At 38.8% G+C, this 18,770-nt stretch overlaps 1 protein-coding gene across 3 annotated transcripts in view; it reads right to left on the reverse strand.

Annotated features, from left to right (window-relative positions):
* btbd11a (BTB (POZ) domain containing 11a) overlaps window positions 1–15,418 on the reverse strand; it is a 194,326-nt gene extending 178,908 nt beyond the window's left edge. For 2 of the 3 annotated variants that reach the window (XM_060889542.1, XM_060889541.1), the window contains exon 1: window positions 14,297–15,418. In XM_060889542.1, coding sequence (XP_060745525.1) covers window positions 14,297–15,164 — 868 coding nt within the window. In that variant the 5' untranslated portion in view covers window positions 15,165–15,418. The remainder of the gene's footprint in view (window positions 1–14,296) is intronic. The other variant, XM_060889543.1, reaches the window with a different exon arrangement.
* Window positions 15,419–18,770: the final 3,352 nt, after the last annotated feature.

An 18,770-nucleotide genomic window follows, 5' to 3' on the forward strand; every position in this document is an offset into this window, starting at 1 on the left:
TTAATGTACAGGTTTAAATTCAATTCTGTAGTAAAGGTTCGCTTTGATTTTTGATATTTCATGTGTTAAAATTAACTGGTTTTTGTTGCTGTAATTGGAAATAGTTAATTGCTGTAGTTGCTGTAATTGGAAATAGACATAAATAAATAAGTAAATAAATAAATAAGTAAATAAATAAATGGACATAATTAAATCTTTTTAAATTTAGTTCTAAACATGTTTTTGCTGTTGTTTCGTATATTTAAATTGAAACTGTACAATCTTTTTTTTTGTCTTTAATCGTTATTATTTCCCTGTTATCTTATATTAGAGAACTGAAAGACTAAATACGGCTAACTGAACTGTCCCAACAGACAAAAAAAAAACAAACTGTGGTGGAAAAGCTTTCTAGTAATCAATGTCAGTCTGATTTTAAGACCAGCTCAATGGAAAAATCTTTAAAACTCTTAACTACACATTAAGTGTTTCTTTTATCTCTTAAACCTGTGAATCAGACAGAAAAACCCAACAACTTGTGCGATTAAGTCCATGTCATGATGAGCTACAATCACATATTGAAAAATGTTGAAAGCCCGTTGCGAGGCACGTGCACGTGTACTGCAGTAGTACACTGTAGTACACTGGTGGTGTGTTATTGCGAGCTGCAAGTCGGGGTTTTTTTACACACAGGCAAAGGGTTCATTAGAGTATTACAACTTTTAGTAGACCTTTTCAAATATATCATCACATGTGCTGCTTTATATATTTGCTCTAGCCCTTTTGTTACCTTCAGATTACATATCCATTCAGAGTGTGTGACTCAAATGATCATTTTTAGCCTTTTCATGCTATATTTTTTGGTATTTGCTTATTAGCTACTGTACTACACGCTGTATGAGAGGCAAAGCACCTAAGCGTTCTCTGCTGTTTCAGTAGATCAATAACGTTGAAACAATATTAAAAAAAAAGCAATTCACCTATACACTAAAAATGACCAGATATAACAAGATTTTTAGAGAAACTTTGTGAAATTTGCCAGCAGTAAAAATGACAGAAAAAAGATTGGGCAGTGGTTAAAGTGGTTGATGCGCTGGGTTGTTGATTGAAGGATCAGTGTTTAAGCCCCAGCACTGCCAAGCTGCCACTGTTGGGCCCTTGAGCAAGGCTCTTATCCCTCACTGCTCCAGGGGCTATGGAGCATGACAAACCCCAACCGTCACAGTTGCTGTAGTGTGTATGTGACAAAATAAAGGCTTCTATTCTAGTAATAAAATATTATATAATATTTGGATTGGTGGGAGAACATTATGGCTTTACTGTATTAACTAAAGAATGGCAAAGTGCTTTTTATCCACTTATGCTTACATTTAACGTTCACTTGCATTAAAGAAGCTATGAATTGTTCATTCCAAATCTACAGTCTTATTATACCATGAAGTTAATAAGACAACAAAACACATTTATTCATGTTACTGAAGTCATGACACTGGAGACTCCTTCAAAAAATGTGAAATAAACGTATCCTTACAGAAACGTTAATTACTCTCCAATGCTTCTCTCTTTCTACACATCCCGAGGCATCCAGAAATTGTACCAGCTCCGATTGTCTTCCGTGCCATGAAGATTTTGGACCTGCACTGAGATGAGGGCGACTGACTGTGAGGATCCTGAGGCATCTACAGATCTACCAGCTCCAGTTAGACTCTGCTATACTAAAGAGGAGAAGCCAACTCCATGTGGATTTTTATTTTTATTTTTATACACAAATTTTATCTGTTTATTGGGTCTAAATTATGTGAAACACCCACCATACACATCCTTGTCAGACTCAAGAATTCAACAGCGCTGTGGTAGAACTATACATAACGTCCATATATCTATGGCTGCTTCAAATCCTGCACAGTGAAACCGTCTTTATCGCTCAGCCCAAGGTGATGATATGCACATATCCATTAAGGTCTGTGATATAAAATTATTTGCAGGTTAACAGAATCCCTGTGACCTTGGAAACTCTCACAAGCCTGTAGCTGGAATTTAGCATGAAATTAGACTAGAAAAGCTGCCAGCTGAAATTAATCAGAAGATAAATCGTCCAATCGGTAGAAGTTCCAATCCAATTGAAGGTGCCAGAATGACATGCTGTATTATTCTCACCCATTTAAACCTGGATTTTATTTAATAATAAAATGAGCAAAAATAAAAGCAGCATGGAGTCAGATTGCTGTTCGCATTTATCCACCTGCATGGCCACTGAATTCATGTTATTATGAACATTCAACATACTGCATGTATTCTAACATGGAGTTATTCTCAAAAGAGGTGCTAAGATACTATTTGTGTGTGAGGAAATCATTTTCAGACAGGGAGAGTACAGCAGGGACACATGCTACCAAGTTTTAATGTAAAGTACACAGGGCCATTTTGACAGCTGTGGAATGAAGCGCGAGGGCTCAATATTTTCCACAAATGACTCCAACATTTCATCTAAAAAAAAAAAAGAAAGAAAGAAAAAAAAGATGATTAATCTGATTCTCCAAGATGAGTCACGCAGGTGGTTCATTTGAAGGACAGATACCTGAATACATACTGTCATAAGAATAATAAGATGAACCGAGAAATGTGCTTTTAGCTAACAAATTCATCAGGAGCATACAGTATACAGTGTATAGGTGTGAATATGGCTGTCTTTTCTAAATCTGCTGTTTTACATAGACAGAATATGGGGAATTCATCTTGTGCAGATGATTTATTATCAGTAACTGCATTGCAGTGCTGCAAACAGAAGCTGAAACACAGTGTGCGTGTTGAAGGCCTTATAAAAATGCGATCTTTATCCGGCATGTAGATATGGCAACCTTCAAAATGAATGAAAGATACACACTCTGCTGAATACAAAGCCAAAATATCTCCATGACTGACACGTTTCATATGATGATTAATAGAATACTTTGGTAAAATTTGATTTTTGTATAATTCAGTTCAGTAAATAATAAATCAGCCACAGGCTGAAGGTCTATAAATGATTTACAGTGTTAACCTACTTTGAATTAACATTCGAGCGGCTTTACAGAGCAAAGTTGAGAGGAGTGGGAGCTAGATGTTGGCATGTTATAGCAGTGAGCTGTCCTCTCTACGGATCCATGTGCAACGGAGTACTGTGAAGAGCTGCGTCATGCCTGGGCTGGGTGTGTGGGTGTGTGTGTGCCGTGGGCCTTGAGCTCAGTGCTCACCGGGGGCCCAACGTGGGCTCGCTGCACAGTCATCCGGCACCTTCTGGAGAGGCATTTACATCGCTTCATCCTTTTACACAGAGCAGAGTGGACAACAGAGGACAATCACTCATGTAATGGACATCAAAGCTGGGATGAGAGGATTGATCAACTATAGATTGTACCTTTGGTAGAAATGTGTGTGTGGCGATCAGCAGAGATTTGTTTAATCTGCTCTGATAGATAAAGCAAGTTGATCAATGCCACAAAATATATGATCCAAATACACACAGGGGGAAAAAATGTTAAACGTGACAGATTTTCACGGTCTCAGAACATCCATCCTTCCATTTTCCGTATCCCTTCTACTACACAGGGTCACAAAGGAACCTGGAGTCTATCCCAGGAGACTCTGGCTACTCCGGGAGACACCCTGGATGGCTGCCAACCCATCACAGGGAACAATCAAAGGCTATTTATTTCAGTTTGTGCTGCCAATCAGCATACCACATGTCTCTGGCCTGGGGAGAATATACTGAGGACAACTCACAAGCACAGGGAGGACATGCAAATTTCACATGCATGAGAATCAAACCACCAAGCATGGAGATCGGAGGCAAAAAACCCCTATAAAAATCATGACCCAAATAAAAACATTTACTACCTTAGTTAACTAGCCAAGTTAACAAGTGTTAAGAGTGTGGAATTACTTCCCAGGCACTATGCTATTCCCACTTGCTTTTTAGATGTTGCCTTTCCTAATTTCCATCTATTAATTTAATCTTCCTGAAGAACAACGTTACCCCACTGAGCTTACAAGTGATATAGTACGCGAAGTCCCGACGTCAAGCCTGTGCCTCTGATAGGCTTAACAGTAGAGTGGATTGATCTGTCATCGCTGCTTAACAGTAAGCACTGAATTAGATCATTTTAAACACTGCATTGTTCCCAATGTTCCAAATTTAAATTCAAAGCTGTTGTGTTTAACACCACAGAGGAAAGATAATATATCGTCGCTGTCGGTCGGAAACCTCGTATGTCCAAATTTGGTCAATTTCATATTTTTTCACATAACGATGCTATTGGTCAGTCCCCACGTGGGTCTGTTATTTTTACAAGTTATTAACCAATCTAAAGTCTTGAAAATAGCTTGAGCGCAAATCTCATAACTCCAGTGGACACTTCAACTGTCCACATCTTCCTCATTCCGCAGGAGAGATTCGCGGCATATTTCTCCTCAAGAAGAGTCGCAACGAATCAACACGTCTTCTGAGGTAAATGTCTTCAAAACACTGGGCTCAAAGAAAAAAAAATCTTGACCCCCGATAGTTCTGGTGCTCATCTGAGGACAGGAATTTAGCGCAAGACAATCCACTGCAACGTGGACTAAACCCTGTGCACTGCAGATAAGGTACGGCGTTTTTTTAATTTCCTGAAAAATAACGGTTTTGGAGATATGAGGATTCCGCCCGACAGCGACGATATGCAGTATTTGTTTACATTTTCATTGAAATGTTTGATGTTTGGTGTCTTTGCCTGAGTAAAAGCCCTCTGGGAATCAACAGTGGATGATCCTGCTTCGTATCAGCTTCCACTCTTTAAACCTGGATCAAAAAATGCCTCAGAAGATCCTTATCTTTTAAGTTCAGGCTTTTCAGTTGTTTACTGCAGGTAATTCCACCGAATATGATACAGATACTGGAATTATTTGAAACCGTTGTTAGAGCTGTTGTATAGTGTTGTGGTATCAGTTGTCTTGGTCTCATCATAAACACGGGTGAAATTTTCCTCAGCATCGTCTCGGCCCGGGTCTACGAAGATTACAAATATACCTTAAATATACCATAACCTCCTTTTCCCTGAACAAAAACGTTGTAATGTTCTCGTTACAGTAAAAATTCTAAATATCTGCTGTTTTACAGCACCTACAAATTTCAGCTTTGTTTTGTTTCAAAATGCTTCATCTTCATTTGCATATTTATATATTGCATATTTCTAAATATAGGAATGGTATAGATAGAAAACTCAGTCAATTTTATTTACCCCACATTTGCTTTGTAATCCCACATATGCTCTGTAAACTGCAGCCGTTGCTAGACGAATGGGAATGGGATGTGTGTAAAAAACATGTGTGTAACAAATGATAATACTAACATTATTTTAGGTAAATCTAGAGATATTTGATGTTATGTTAGAAAGATAAAGCAGCCAGCAAAATTAAAACCTCTGAACATCTGGTCTCTTTCTTGACATGAACTCGGGCATGATGGCCTCGCCTTGGTCTTGTCCTACTTTCATTCTGTCTTGACTCAGTTTATTGGCTATGTCCTTGGTCTTGGGTAAGGTGGGTTTGAATCCAACACTACTATGACATGGAACTACTGAAGAGTTCAGCACGTGTGTACTGGAAGAAGACTCACGGTTATATGACGTTTTGGGTAGTTTCTATTTCTGAAGTAATTTCTCACTAGGGTTGGGAACCGAGAACCGGTTCTTATTCAGAACCGGTTCTGTTTTTTAACAGGAACCGGAACCACGCGGAATTTTCAAGTTTCGGTTCCAAACGCGGTTCCGATGCGATGACTGGCAAAGCGCTGGGAGCGGTCACTTTAAATAGCCATGTCTTACCTCATGAATATTAATTGTTTTACAGTCACGCAACCAAATTAACGCAGCTTACCACAGAAATCAGTCACTCGCGCTGCTGTGCTGAGGTACACTTTGTGTTAAACATGTCTAAAAAAAAGTCTAAAGTGTGGATTCATTTCCAAAGCTACAACAATGAAGCACTGAACCCACTGAGAAGGTTTTCTCCACAGCTGGAGATACAATAAGCCAGGAAAGGTCTCGTCTTCTCTCAGAGAAAGCAGACGTTAATTTTTCTTCAGAAAAATTGCTAACTGTTTTGCTAAGTTGTAATTCTGGATGTTAAATTTGATGTTGGATTTATTTAAATTTAAATTGATATGAATTGAAATGCTCTGTTTAAAATATTTAAAGAGTGATTAATAAACACAAATGGAATTGTTTAAGTATTGTGCATTATTTTTCACATTTCTTTTATTATGGAATCTGAATCAGAACCGGGAATCGTAAGGCAGAACTGGAACCGGAATCGGAATCGGAACCGGAAAATTTCTTTTGATACCCAACCCTATTTCTCACACTTGTTCACTATCTAGTATAAGATCTCTGTATAGAGCGCCTGCATAAAGCAACAGTAAGAGAGTTAGAGTTAGCTAAGAAATTGTGAGGTCAATAATATGAGTAAGAATATGAGCAAGAGATGAGAGTGGGAAGGTAAAAACTCTCTTGAGAAAAAAGAAAACAGGACCTCTGACTCAAAAGGGAATCCATACTGTTCAGGGCAGATGGTGGGATAATAAATCATTACTGAAAGAATATTCATGTGAACAACATAAGCATAAGTATGTCTTATGTGTAAGCATAAGTATGTCTTTCTGATTACAGCAGCAGTTCTAGATACAAATCTACAGAATCCAGGTGAAAAATAAAGAAAACGGTTCATACCGTGGCTGTTGATTTAAGATGTTAATATAATAATTTAATCCTGAAATTAAATCTTCATCATCATTTCATCATTAATTTACATCACCACTTTTTTGGAAATGAATAAAATATGTTTTAGAATCTTTTAGCTCAACCATTTTCTTGGCAATTTTTGGTTTACTCTTTGGATTCATTACACGCAAACTCAACTAAATCAAAAACTGAACAGAAAATCATGTAAAAGTAACAGATGTGAAAGCACATTCTTCTAAAAAGGCTAATGGTACCATCAAAAGACAATAAATTCAGATGAGTAAATTCAAATTTATTTTTAGAAATAAAATTCTAATCTATAATTCGTTTGTGGGTGCACGGTGGCTTAGTAGTTAGCACGTTCGCCTCACACCTCCAGGGTCGGGGGTTCGATTCCCGCCTCCACCTTGTGTGTGTGGAGTTTGCATGTTCTCCCCGTGCCTCGAGGGTTTCCTCCGGGTACTCCGGTTTCCTCCCCCGGTCCAAAGACATGCATGGTAGGTTCATTGGCATCTCTGGAAAATTGTCCGCAGTGAGTGAATGAGTGTGTGTGTGTGCCCTGCGATGGGTTGGCACTCCGTCCAGGGTGTATCCTGCCTTGATGCCCAATGACCCCTGAGATAGGCACAGGCTCCCCGTGACCCGAGGTAGTTCGGATAAGCGATAGAAAATGAATGAATTAATTCATTTTGTTTACCTGATTTTGATTAACATGCTCTGTTGCACTTCTCCAAGAAAAAAAACAAAACAGAAATGCAGCCAATACCACCTTCTTTCTCAGACAGAGGCGATGTGACTGACATGACAAGTCTGCGGTAGATCCAGAGCCTTTTGCAGTAATATGAGCTGAGAATACACCCTGGATGGAACACTAGGTGATACACACCTTCACACACTCATTCACACCTAGGGGCAATTTAGTGTAACCATTCCACCTATTATCATGTTTTTCAGAGGAAATCTGAGAATCTGGAGGAAGCCCATGTAGACATAGAGACACTCGGGAAACTCCACACAGGCAGTAAGTAGAGCTCAAGATCAGATCTGAGACATTAACTCGACCCACTGCGCCATGCAACAGACAACTCTTTAATAACATTTATATGGAAATGTTAACATTTTTATGCATGGTTGGAAATGAATGTAGACATGGTGTAGGATGTTCTCTGTTTAATGAAATGAAAAAAAAAAATCAGTTTATTTTTTGTGTATTTTTTCCAGATGCGCTTTACTGGTCAAAGCTTTGAAACAATACATCACAAGATCATGTAGACATTTAGAAGTAAATGTCAAATAACTGTCAAGGAAGAAATCTGTAATATTTACTATAAAATACCAACAAAACAACACAGTCAAATATTAGGACTCATAAACTGTCTGTTTCTCCTCGTTTTCCCTTTCAGTCAGTTTCATAAGCTGCCACTGGAGATTTAGAGTCCAGTCGTTTTTAATTAGAGAAAGCTGCTACTTTGGCTGCATGTTATTTTAACACAACCATTTTTAGGTCTGTCATACAACACATTTCCAGGACCTTTCTGTTTTTCTAGCTATTTAATAATCCAGAAAATGATCATCATCATCAAATGATCAATAAATCATTTATTTATTCATCTTTATTAACTGCCTTTTCATCATCAGAGTCATGGAGGATTCCAAGCTTGTCCAGTGTATGGAGGCAGGACAACTCATTGGGACATCAGTTCATCACAGACACCAGAACTGGGACGCCAGTTTATCTCAGGGCACAATGCACACACACGCACACACACGCACACACGCACACACGCACGCACGCACGCACGCACACACGCGCACACACACGCACACGCGCACACACACACACGCACACACACACGTGCACACACACTCGCACACGCGCACGCACGCACACACACACTCACACTCACACACACACACACACACACACACCTACTGTGCAAACCAGAGAACCCAAAGGAAACTGGTACAAATACATCCGTCCATCACCCATCCATTTTCTGTACCACTTATCCTACACAGGGTTGTGGGAGGCCTGAAGCATATCCCGGGGGTCTCTTGGCACGAAGCTGGGGATACCCTGGATGGTGGGCCAATACACCACATGATACAATCACACACTCACACATTACAAACACTTCAGAAACACCAATCAGCCTACAGCACATGTCTTTGGACTGGGGAGGAAACCAGTGTACTAAGAGGAAGCACAAGGAAAACAGGCAAACAGGAATCAAACTCCCTGAAAGGCTATTATTAACCCTATTACCTTTTAATTAATAATAATTCAAATCATATTATTATGTTAAAAAAGAAATAAAATAAAGCATCAAAATAATGCTGCACTTCCTCCTCAACGAGGTGAATTCTTTTCCATTATACTTTATATAATCTAAACTAAGGGGTTAACTCAGAGTGTCGATCACAAGCCGGGATAAAAGTGGAGGGTTGTGTCAGGAAGGGTATCCAGTATAAAACCTGTAGCAAAATGAAACTTGTATCAGATGATACTCTGTAGTCCTCATAGTTATATACTATTAATAGCACTATTTCTTCAGATGTCCTTTTCAGTAATTGTGCACAAATGTGAACACAAATCACACTATTTTTGCATCCGAGAATGCAGTCGGTGTTCACACACTGCATCATCAATTCTGCTTCAGAACAACAACCAAATCTGATTAAAACACAGAAACAGTGTTGTTTTACATCCTTTAAAATGAAGCATCATTTAATCTCCTATTCCTTCTTCCCTCCATTATCTGATCTCTTAAGCTCCACATATTTCATCTCTATATTTCCTATAAGTCTTTATTTAAGACAGACGTTTAGGCTAAAGTTCAGAATTCTGTCCTTATATCTTTGGTTACACACACACACATATACAAACACACACACACCAAGCTTTGTACATTAAGTAATAAGGCATTTCCTGTTTAGAGAGAGTAAAAGTGGTCTGATGACAGATTTCCCAGATAATGATTCATCACAATGCCTTACAAAAGCACCCAAACCTCATGGGAAGGAACTTCAACACTTTTACACATTTTAGAAATGAGGTGAAGCTGAGCACTACACCTGCAAGGAGTAAGAATTACTCACCCGCTGAAGTGAGAAGTTCGGCTGTGCCCCCCCCCAAAAAAAAAAAATAGAGCTGTAAAATACTTTCAGAATTTTTGCCTCAATCACTCCAAAGTCACCGTGCAATAAAGAAAAAAGCATGAAAGCCAGCTTGGCAAAAAAAAAAAAGTGCTTTGCATCTTAACTCTGTAAAGATGGCAATCTGTCGAGTCATCTGTGAAATCTCCAAGGAGCAAGAGCAGGAAAGAACAGCAAGAAAGTTCCAGAATCATCCATCTATAAATCCCCTCTCTTAGATAACACGCAGGATAAGGAAAGCAGGTGGATTTACAGGTGTAAGGTCTCCAGAGCGATTCAAACTCTCCACCTACTGAAGAGGTGCTAGAGTCAATTACAGAGTGTCCCGACGCTTAGAGTAATACGCTTTACTTGGTAGAGATCTTTATTTTTAGCAGAGTATAAATATTTCTGAAGTTCAGAATGTGTGACAATAAGTTCACGATAATAATATTAAAGAATATTAAATCAAGATTTGATAAATTAGCTTATTATTGACTCAGTAGGAGAAAATGTCTAAACCTGGCTAAAATTAAACTGTTTTTAGATTCATACACTGATACTGATAATAATGTTTGATACCAGACTTTAGGCTCAAAAGGAGATGTAGAAAAAAAACCTACTGGTGCATGAGTTTAAATTATAGAGCTTAAAGAAGCACACTGGACACAAAACTAGCTACTGGGCTACAGAGTTTGGATCATTAAGAGAAGAGTTGTCAGAGATTTGCATTCAGACCTGTCTGATCTGTCTAGCTTGTTAAAAAGATGGTTGATGATTAAATGGTAATGTTTAAATTCAAAACGGGTGGATCTCATCTGCTCAGAGTCTATGGCACAAAACGCATTTAGATGCTTTGTTGCTGGTTTTCAGGCCCGAAATATATACATGTGGAAGATAAGAAAAAAAGTTAAAACAAGAAAAGAAAAATAAAGAATTTAGGAGTGATTATAGAGATCCGGGGGGCACGGTGGCTTAGTGGTTAGCACGTTCGCCTCACACCTCCGGGGTCGGGGTTCGATTCCCGCCTCCACCTTGTGTGTGTGGAGTTTGCATGTTCTCCCTGTGCCTCAGGGGTTTCCTCCGGGTACTCCGGTTTCCTCCCCCGGTCCAAAGACATGCATGGTAGGTTGATTGGCATCTCTGGAAAATTGTCCGTAGTGTGTGATTGTGTGAGTGAATGAGTGTGTGTGTGTGTGTGCCCTGCAATGGGTTGGCACTCCGTACAGGGTGTATCCTGCCTTGATGCCCGATGACGCCTGAGATAGGCACAGGCTCCCCGTGACCCGAGGTAGTTCGGATAAGCGGTAGAAAATGAATGAATGAATATAGAGATCCGGTTTATCATTCTGAACAGAAATTATTTACAAATTAGCCACCGATGCAAAACTTTAGCTAACGTAACCATACATAGTTATATGTAGCTGCAATTATACAGCTAGCTTGTGCACAGTTGTTGTTTTGTTTTCTGTTTGTAAAATGAAGCCATTTTCAGACATTTTTTTGCAGGTGGATAATGTGGCAAAAATATACCTACAGATCTCTTAATGTTACACAATAAAAGAAAAAGAGATAAAAAATATAAATATACTGTATATAAAATATAGAGATTTATCTTTAATAATAATAATAATAATAATAACAACAACAACAACAACAACAACAACAACAACAACAACAACAACAACAATAATAATAATAATAATAATAATAATAATAATAATAATAATAATAATAAAACAGGAGCCTGGGGTAGCCAGATAATTTGCAAGCTACAAGAAAAATAGCAAAAGCTTTCGAGATAAATACAGCATTCATAATGTATCATCCTGTAAGGTTAAGTGGTGCTCTTAAAAAAAAAAAGATTCTTCTTTTAGTTTTTCCTTATCGTTTTATATTTTCTCAGTAAATGGGTCTTCCTAAATCCATTTTATTACCACAGATGAAACATTTGCAATACTTCAGAGAACTCATATAAAACACTTCTGATGCAGTTCCTGCTAGTTCATATCTATAGTAAAGCAGATATTAGTACTGTTTATGTATGTAATGGAATACCATGTGGATCACTGTCACTATCAGTAGGTTAGAATAAATCTCTGATGTAGGCCGTGCCTACGCAGCCCGGTTGTTTATTTGAAATGTGGCCAAGTAACAGTCCCTACTGAACTACTGAATTACTGAATAATTAAAATGCATCCCAGTTAAAGAGGTGTTGACAGGTTCAGCTATATTGAATGTTTTAGGAAGAATTTTTGTTTTTTACAATACTCACTCGCTCTTGTTAAAACAGTAGTCGAAATGATGAAATTTCACATCCTGGTAGGGTAAGAGTCATCTAAATCCTTGACACATTTCGTAATCACTGCCGTAATACCGGGCGTGAGAAATGCAAGAAATATGCAGCGACATCCAATGCCATAAAGTGTGATGTTGAAACATGTTCCCATCATTGCGTGAACTAGAAGCATGGCTGGTCCAACAGGTGTAGGAAGCAGTTGTGCAGCACACCATGCAGCAAAGCAAGTGGCGAGCTTGCACCTGTTCTACTGTCCAAATAAATAACAAGGCTGGAAACAAAAGGCCTGCTGTGAATGTTTCTCGATTCAGCCAAGCAACCCTGTATGTCATCCAAGAAAAAGTCACAGTGATGCTACCAGATAAGAGAACTGTAAAAAACCTGATAGTTTACTCTGAAAAACTTCCCAGTTTGTTCCATTTGCATAGTATAGAATGAACACTTATCATGAACATGAACCTACAGCCTTAAGGACATGAATAAGCTCTTGATTCTGTAGAGACTTACTGTTAGAAATAACGTTTATAATAATGTTCATCTGAGTTGAGCTTTTAGATACAGAATGCCATCGAAGTTGTAGGAGGGAAGATTATTATTTGGTCCAAGTTTTTAAGTGCCAGAAAAAAAAATGAGGTAACTAAAATATATCTACAATATAGTATAACACATTCTGTCAAAACCACAAGACAATACATGTCCACATTAGTGTTACACATTATCACAAATCTGTAGGCTTTCATACCACTGTGCTGTTGAAACTCCGACTCTGATTTGTCGGAAATGTTGAATGATTTCCATTATTAGCAGCTAAAGCGCTACCAGAGGCATATATTCATACAGTCTTCTACTATTTATATATTTAAATCATAAACAGCGATTTGTATGACAAAAAGTCAACATCAACACATTACTATTTAGCCATTTTGGAAGGAGTCTCCAGTGTCAGTGCCCTAAAACAATTTAATAAACTGCAGCTTGATGTTTTCCAACATGGTAAAATCATTACGACAATCGGCTACGAGGTTTCTCATTAACAAGAAAAGCTGCATTTTTTTTGCCTGACTATTTTCAACAGAGAGAAAAAGAAAGACTGATGAGATGAAGGAAGGACTGTTTATAGTTTGTTATTACATAAGCGGTCACAGGAGCTACCTTGTTTTCGCCGATGTTTCACAACACTGCATGTAACTATAAATGGATAAAAAGTATGATGTGCCATGGCAGATTGTTTTGTGGTGTCAAGAAATAAAACTCACAAGATGTGCGATATGTAAAATGCAGATACTGAGTTCTTTAGAGGTCCCACCAAGATTTTGTGATTTAGCGATCACAGAAATTACATGCAAAATCAAACCAATCTCCCATATTCATAGGAGCTTGCGATTTTTAAAAATTAGCACAGGTTTCTCTCAGATTTGAGCCAAGACATGTGACATCATCACAAAGGGCATTCAGCTAAAGTCCTTTTTTTCAATTCATGTGCATCAACCATAACTACAACATCATAAAAATATGTTTTATATATATATATATATATATATATATATATATATATATATATATATATATATATATATATATACATAAAACTGTCAATCATCAGATGTTTCACATTAGACACTTTGGTCTCAGTCACTGTACCAATTACCAACTGAAACTCAGACCACTATCTTTGGTGTCTAAAATGAATAAAACGAGGTTATCACTAACCACTGGGATAATGGACCAGCTGGGTAACTTTTAGTGGATTTAATTTATGCTTTAAATGGTTGTTTTAGCCTCCATTCCACAGAGGTCCTGAACATCAGCTGTGCAGCTGATGTCGTTAGAGCTTTTGCTAGCAATGAAATCACCACCTTTTCACCCTGTATCCAACTTCCCACACGGATGTAGGCGATCATCAGAATGCAGACTTGGTTAATGGAGCAGCAAAGCTGTCATCTGCAAGTCACAACAACTGACTCGTGTCAGTATAGTTTGACATTAAGGTTAATCTGAAGTAAGAGAAATAACTGCGTTGGTGGCACAAGGCACGCAGTGGTTATGAGTCTGTGTTAATAAGGTGAGTGGGTCACTGCGCAGGTGACAAGCAATAGAATAAACAGTATAAAGTTAACTTTCAGGTGCTTACCGCTTGCGTTTTTGCCACAGATGAGATGCTGGTAGGGTTGCAACAGACCCCATAGCTCGGAGTCGTTATTGATCGCTTGTTCCAGGGACTCGACTGTGAGCTTGGGAACTCCGTTCTCCTTCTCCACGAGCGCGCTGCTCTGTACGCGACCGAACACTTCGCGGAACAGCGTCTCCATGCAAGCGCACAGGTAAATGGCGGCGTGTTCGTGGATCCTCAAAGCCACACGACTGTCCACCATCCACCGGAAGAATTTCCCCACGGAGAAGACGAGACCGCAGCGCGCCGACTTGCCTCGGCTGAAGCGATCGCTCGTGCTCATATTGTACAGCGAAAGCGCGCCGAGCGCCGCAGTCACGCAGTTGGCAGAGATGGTCCATGACAGCACCACTTTGATGGCGCTCTGGACCTCGTGCTTGGTGCACTTGGCGTAGCGCAGGCTGAGGCGCTGCGCCTCTCGGGCGATCCTGACTAGCGCGCGGCTCAGCAGCGCCGACAGCTTGACCACGATCTCGCGGGACGCGCCGGTTGAGTTTACCACCTCGCTGCCCTTCCGCAGCGCGCCCTCCACCTCAGCAACGCTCCACGGCACCTCCTCGAGCTCGGAAAGCTTGGCACATTGGCCCGAGCACTCGAGGATCTCCGTGTCTTCCGCCAGCACGGTGTTCACCGTGTCCAGACTGTTGTGTCTGCTGTGCATGGATTCGGTCAGATGCCAGCAGTTTCCTCCATGCGGGAATGACGGGTGCGTGTCGGAGCAGCAGAGCGACACGCTGGACGACCTAAACGAGTCCGCCGCTCCACCATAACCGGAATCGAGTGTCAAATCCTCCAGCGTCCTCGCGGCTGCCTTACCCTTGCCTGCCATGGCTGCGCCTCATTATTGTGGGCTGTGCCTTGCGTTTAACGGAACGAACAGGGGGGAAATATTGGCTACATTCACGCGCACAAAGAAATTCACGGAAAATTTTGACCGAAAAAAAAAACGTTTGAGCAGATGTGCAGATGCGCAGGTGTAGTGTAGCAGCTCCTTCCACTCCTTCGACAGTCAACAGGCGAATCTTCATCCAGAGTCTCAGCGCCTCTCCAACTTAGTGCGCGCACCGAAGCCCTCTCCAACCACTGCAGAACCACTCGATGGGCGGAGATATGCAAATACATCTTGAGAGATGTCCAATCAACAGCCTCGGTTAACGGTTGAGTGACAGCCCGGGCCGGACTTAACCCGAGATTCCTATCACTGCGCCTTAGCTGATGTGGTGTTGATGGCGAACAAATCGGTTAGAGACAGAAAAAAAGAAGAAAAAACCTGTTTGTGGAGGAGAATGAAAGTGTGTTGGATTTTTGATAATTGTTCAAATTGGCTAATGAGGCGAGAAAAGGTAATAGTCTTTAAGCAACATGTTCCAGGCAGAAGTCACGATGACGGGGGCAGAGATGCGTCCTGTCACTTACTGCGGTATAACAGCTGATCTGTTCTGCATCATTTCTCACTCATCACAGCACATCACAAACACACACACACACACACACACACACACACACACACACACACACACTACAACACACTACTGCTACAGCAGTATCACATGCCAGAGAAAGTCTTTACACACCTGAGGACTAATAATGGTCATCATCATCATCATCATCATCATCATCATCATCATCATCATCATCATCATGTATGCACTGGTACGTAATTATGGTACTTGAAAAAGCATTCAGTATCCCCAACTTATCCCCAAACATTAAATATGTATACAAATCTGTATAAAAAACATGAACACATGTTTATAAATAATAAATGAAAATAAATAAAAGTCAGAAACTACAGATAGGTAGCTTACATATATAATTTTATGTAATACTTCAATAATAATAATAAGAAAACGAATTATTATTATTATTATTATTATTATTATTATTATTATTATTATTATTGTTATTATTGTAATATTATTATATATAATATTAATAATTAATTAATAATAACAACAACAATAATAATTCTAATAACAATAATATTTTCTTTTTATTATTATTAGTAGTAGTATTTTGTTGTTAATTTCTCAGTGGTAAGTCACTTTAAATGATAGAATCATCAAAAAAATGTCAATGTAAAAAGAAATCATAAAACTTCTGGTTCTTCAACTTCTTCATAAAATTTCTAGTTGCCCTGTTTTTAATAATTTATTTTAACTAAAAAAGTGAATTCTTAAAATTATAGATTATAGATAATTATAGATAATTGTTTGGTGCCATTTGTGAGTTTTAATAATACTGTAAGAGCACACCCTTATAACTGTCATTACTTAATCATCCTCACAGCATCTTATTTATCATTGGTTATTAATTATTCACTAGCAAGGTGTGTAAGATTCTCATGTTTTAGTTCTTTTATAATGAGAGGAGATTCTGTCGCCAAACCAAACATCAATTTAACATCAGGGAGAGATTGTGAGTATAAACATAGCACTACGTACTAATAATCTAATATATGCATTAAAAATTCTCATGTTGTTTATTTAATCAACAAATGTTTTGACACCCTGCAGTGCATTAGGGGAAAGCTGATTAGTATACAGTAATCAAGTAATTAAAGATTTGCATGATTAAAATAATACAATATGATTGTGTCATAAACGCCGGGTCCAAATTCATTTTCAAGACCTAATCAAGTGGCAGCCGTGGACTGTGGATTGGAGTCGTAATTAAGTTCACAAGCTTCTGAGGTTCCAAATGGATACACTGACTCTTTAGTTTTTAGGCAGTAACAACGGTAAATGAAAGATCATGCATAAATGTACATAAACTTTAATAGTGTCATAATGGTGGCAATTTTATTAGAATTAATTTTATAGGAGCAATATAGTAAACTGGAAGTATGGTGGTCCAGGGGGTGGTGTTGCTGCCTCACACATCCAGTGATTCAATCCTAACATCAGTATACTGTCTGTTCGGGGTTGTGTGCATTTCCTACAGATTCTCCGTTTTCCTCCAAAAATAAGCTGGAAGGTGAACTGGCTATGCCAACGTGTCCTAAGTGTGAATGTGTTATAATGCTGCACTACGATGGACTTGTGTACCATCCAGGGATTTCTGACATAGGTTTAAAATCCACTTTGACTCTGACCAGATCAAAAAACGTTACTAATGATAAACAATTTAGTGCAATACAAATGAATGAAGAAGGTACTGTATCTAGATATTACCATGTACGGTATATCATCTTTCCTTACTTTGAATACTGATGGCAAGTTAAATTCAATTTCATTCTTTTAATCCATCTGTTTAAATCACATGAATCAAATAAAATGAATGTATCAAATGTAAGTTCTCCAATAAGAATATAAAACCTCCACAAACCTCCATTATGTCATTAAGTCTAATCTATGTCTGTCTGTCTGTCTGTCTGTCTGACTGACTGTCTGTCTGTATGTCTGTCTGTATGTCAGTCAGTCAGACTGTCTATCTGTCTGTCTGTCTGTATGTCTGTCTATCTGTCTGTCTGTCTGTCTGCCTGTCTGTCTGTCTGTCTGTCTGTCTGTCTGTCTGTCTGTATGTATGCATTTACAACATACTGTAAAACACAGATTTAATGGATTTGTTGTTCATTTTCCAAGACTGGCTGAACAACAACTTACACTGAAAAGGATTTTAACTTTTTTCTTGTATGATATCTGTATCAAAGCAATATTAGATACGTGCACATTAGATAACTGTTAATTACATTAAGACACATGTAATTGTTATGCTTGGCATAGCTACAGTAGAAAACACTCATATACAAGTGTCAGAAGTACAAAGGATTGGTTTGTAAGTGTGTATAGTCAGTGCATTTTATAAGTAACATCACAGAAACAGGTTCACCCAGCTGCCACGATTTTAAGGAATCGATTTTTGAGTTTTTTAGTTAAAAATCGAAGTCGATTTTTGAGTTTTTTAGTTACTGAGGTTCAACATGGCTAACAATTAACACCACTGCCAATACTCAAGGCTTCATACATGGATGAGGTGTAAAAAAAAAATAAAGCCAAACTAGCTATCCAGCAGACAATTCTTTAGGAACAGAATAAGCTCTAATGTTCTTAATGCTGTAGACTACATGGTGTTAAATTGTTAGATTATTAGAACTGGACTACAATACTTAGGTTTCTATCCACACAAAACACTCGTGTGCATTTTTCTCTTGTCATTGTAAGACTGGACTCCTTCAGCTGGCAGGTATGCCTCTGCCATTTGACCTCTGCAACTGATCCAGAATGCAGCCGTGCCACTTGTTTTCAACCTTTCTAAGTTCTCCCTCACCACCCTTATTGCTATGCTCCCTCCATTGGCTTTATGCAGCTGCTCACATCAGCTTTAAAACACTCATGCTTGCCTACAAACCCAAAAAAAACAGACCAGCATCCTTTTACCTCAAAGCACTTATCAGTCCCCGAACTGCACCACACTCCAACAGATTCTCTAGAAC

This window comes from Tachysurus vachellii, chromosome 16 (assembly GCF_030014155.1).
Source record: "Tachysurus vachellii isolate PV-2020 chromosome 16, HZAU_Pvac_v1, whole genome shotgun sequence".
In the NCBI taxonomy this organism is placed as follows: domain Eukaryota; kingdom Metazoa; phylum Chordata; class Actinopteri; order Siluriformes; family Bagridae; genus Tachysurus; species Tachysurus vachellii.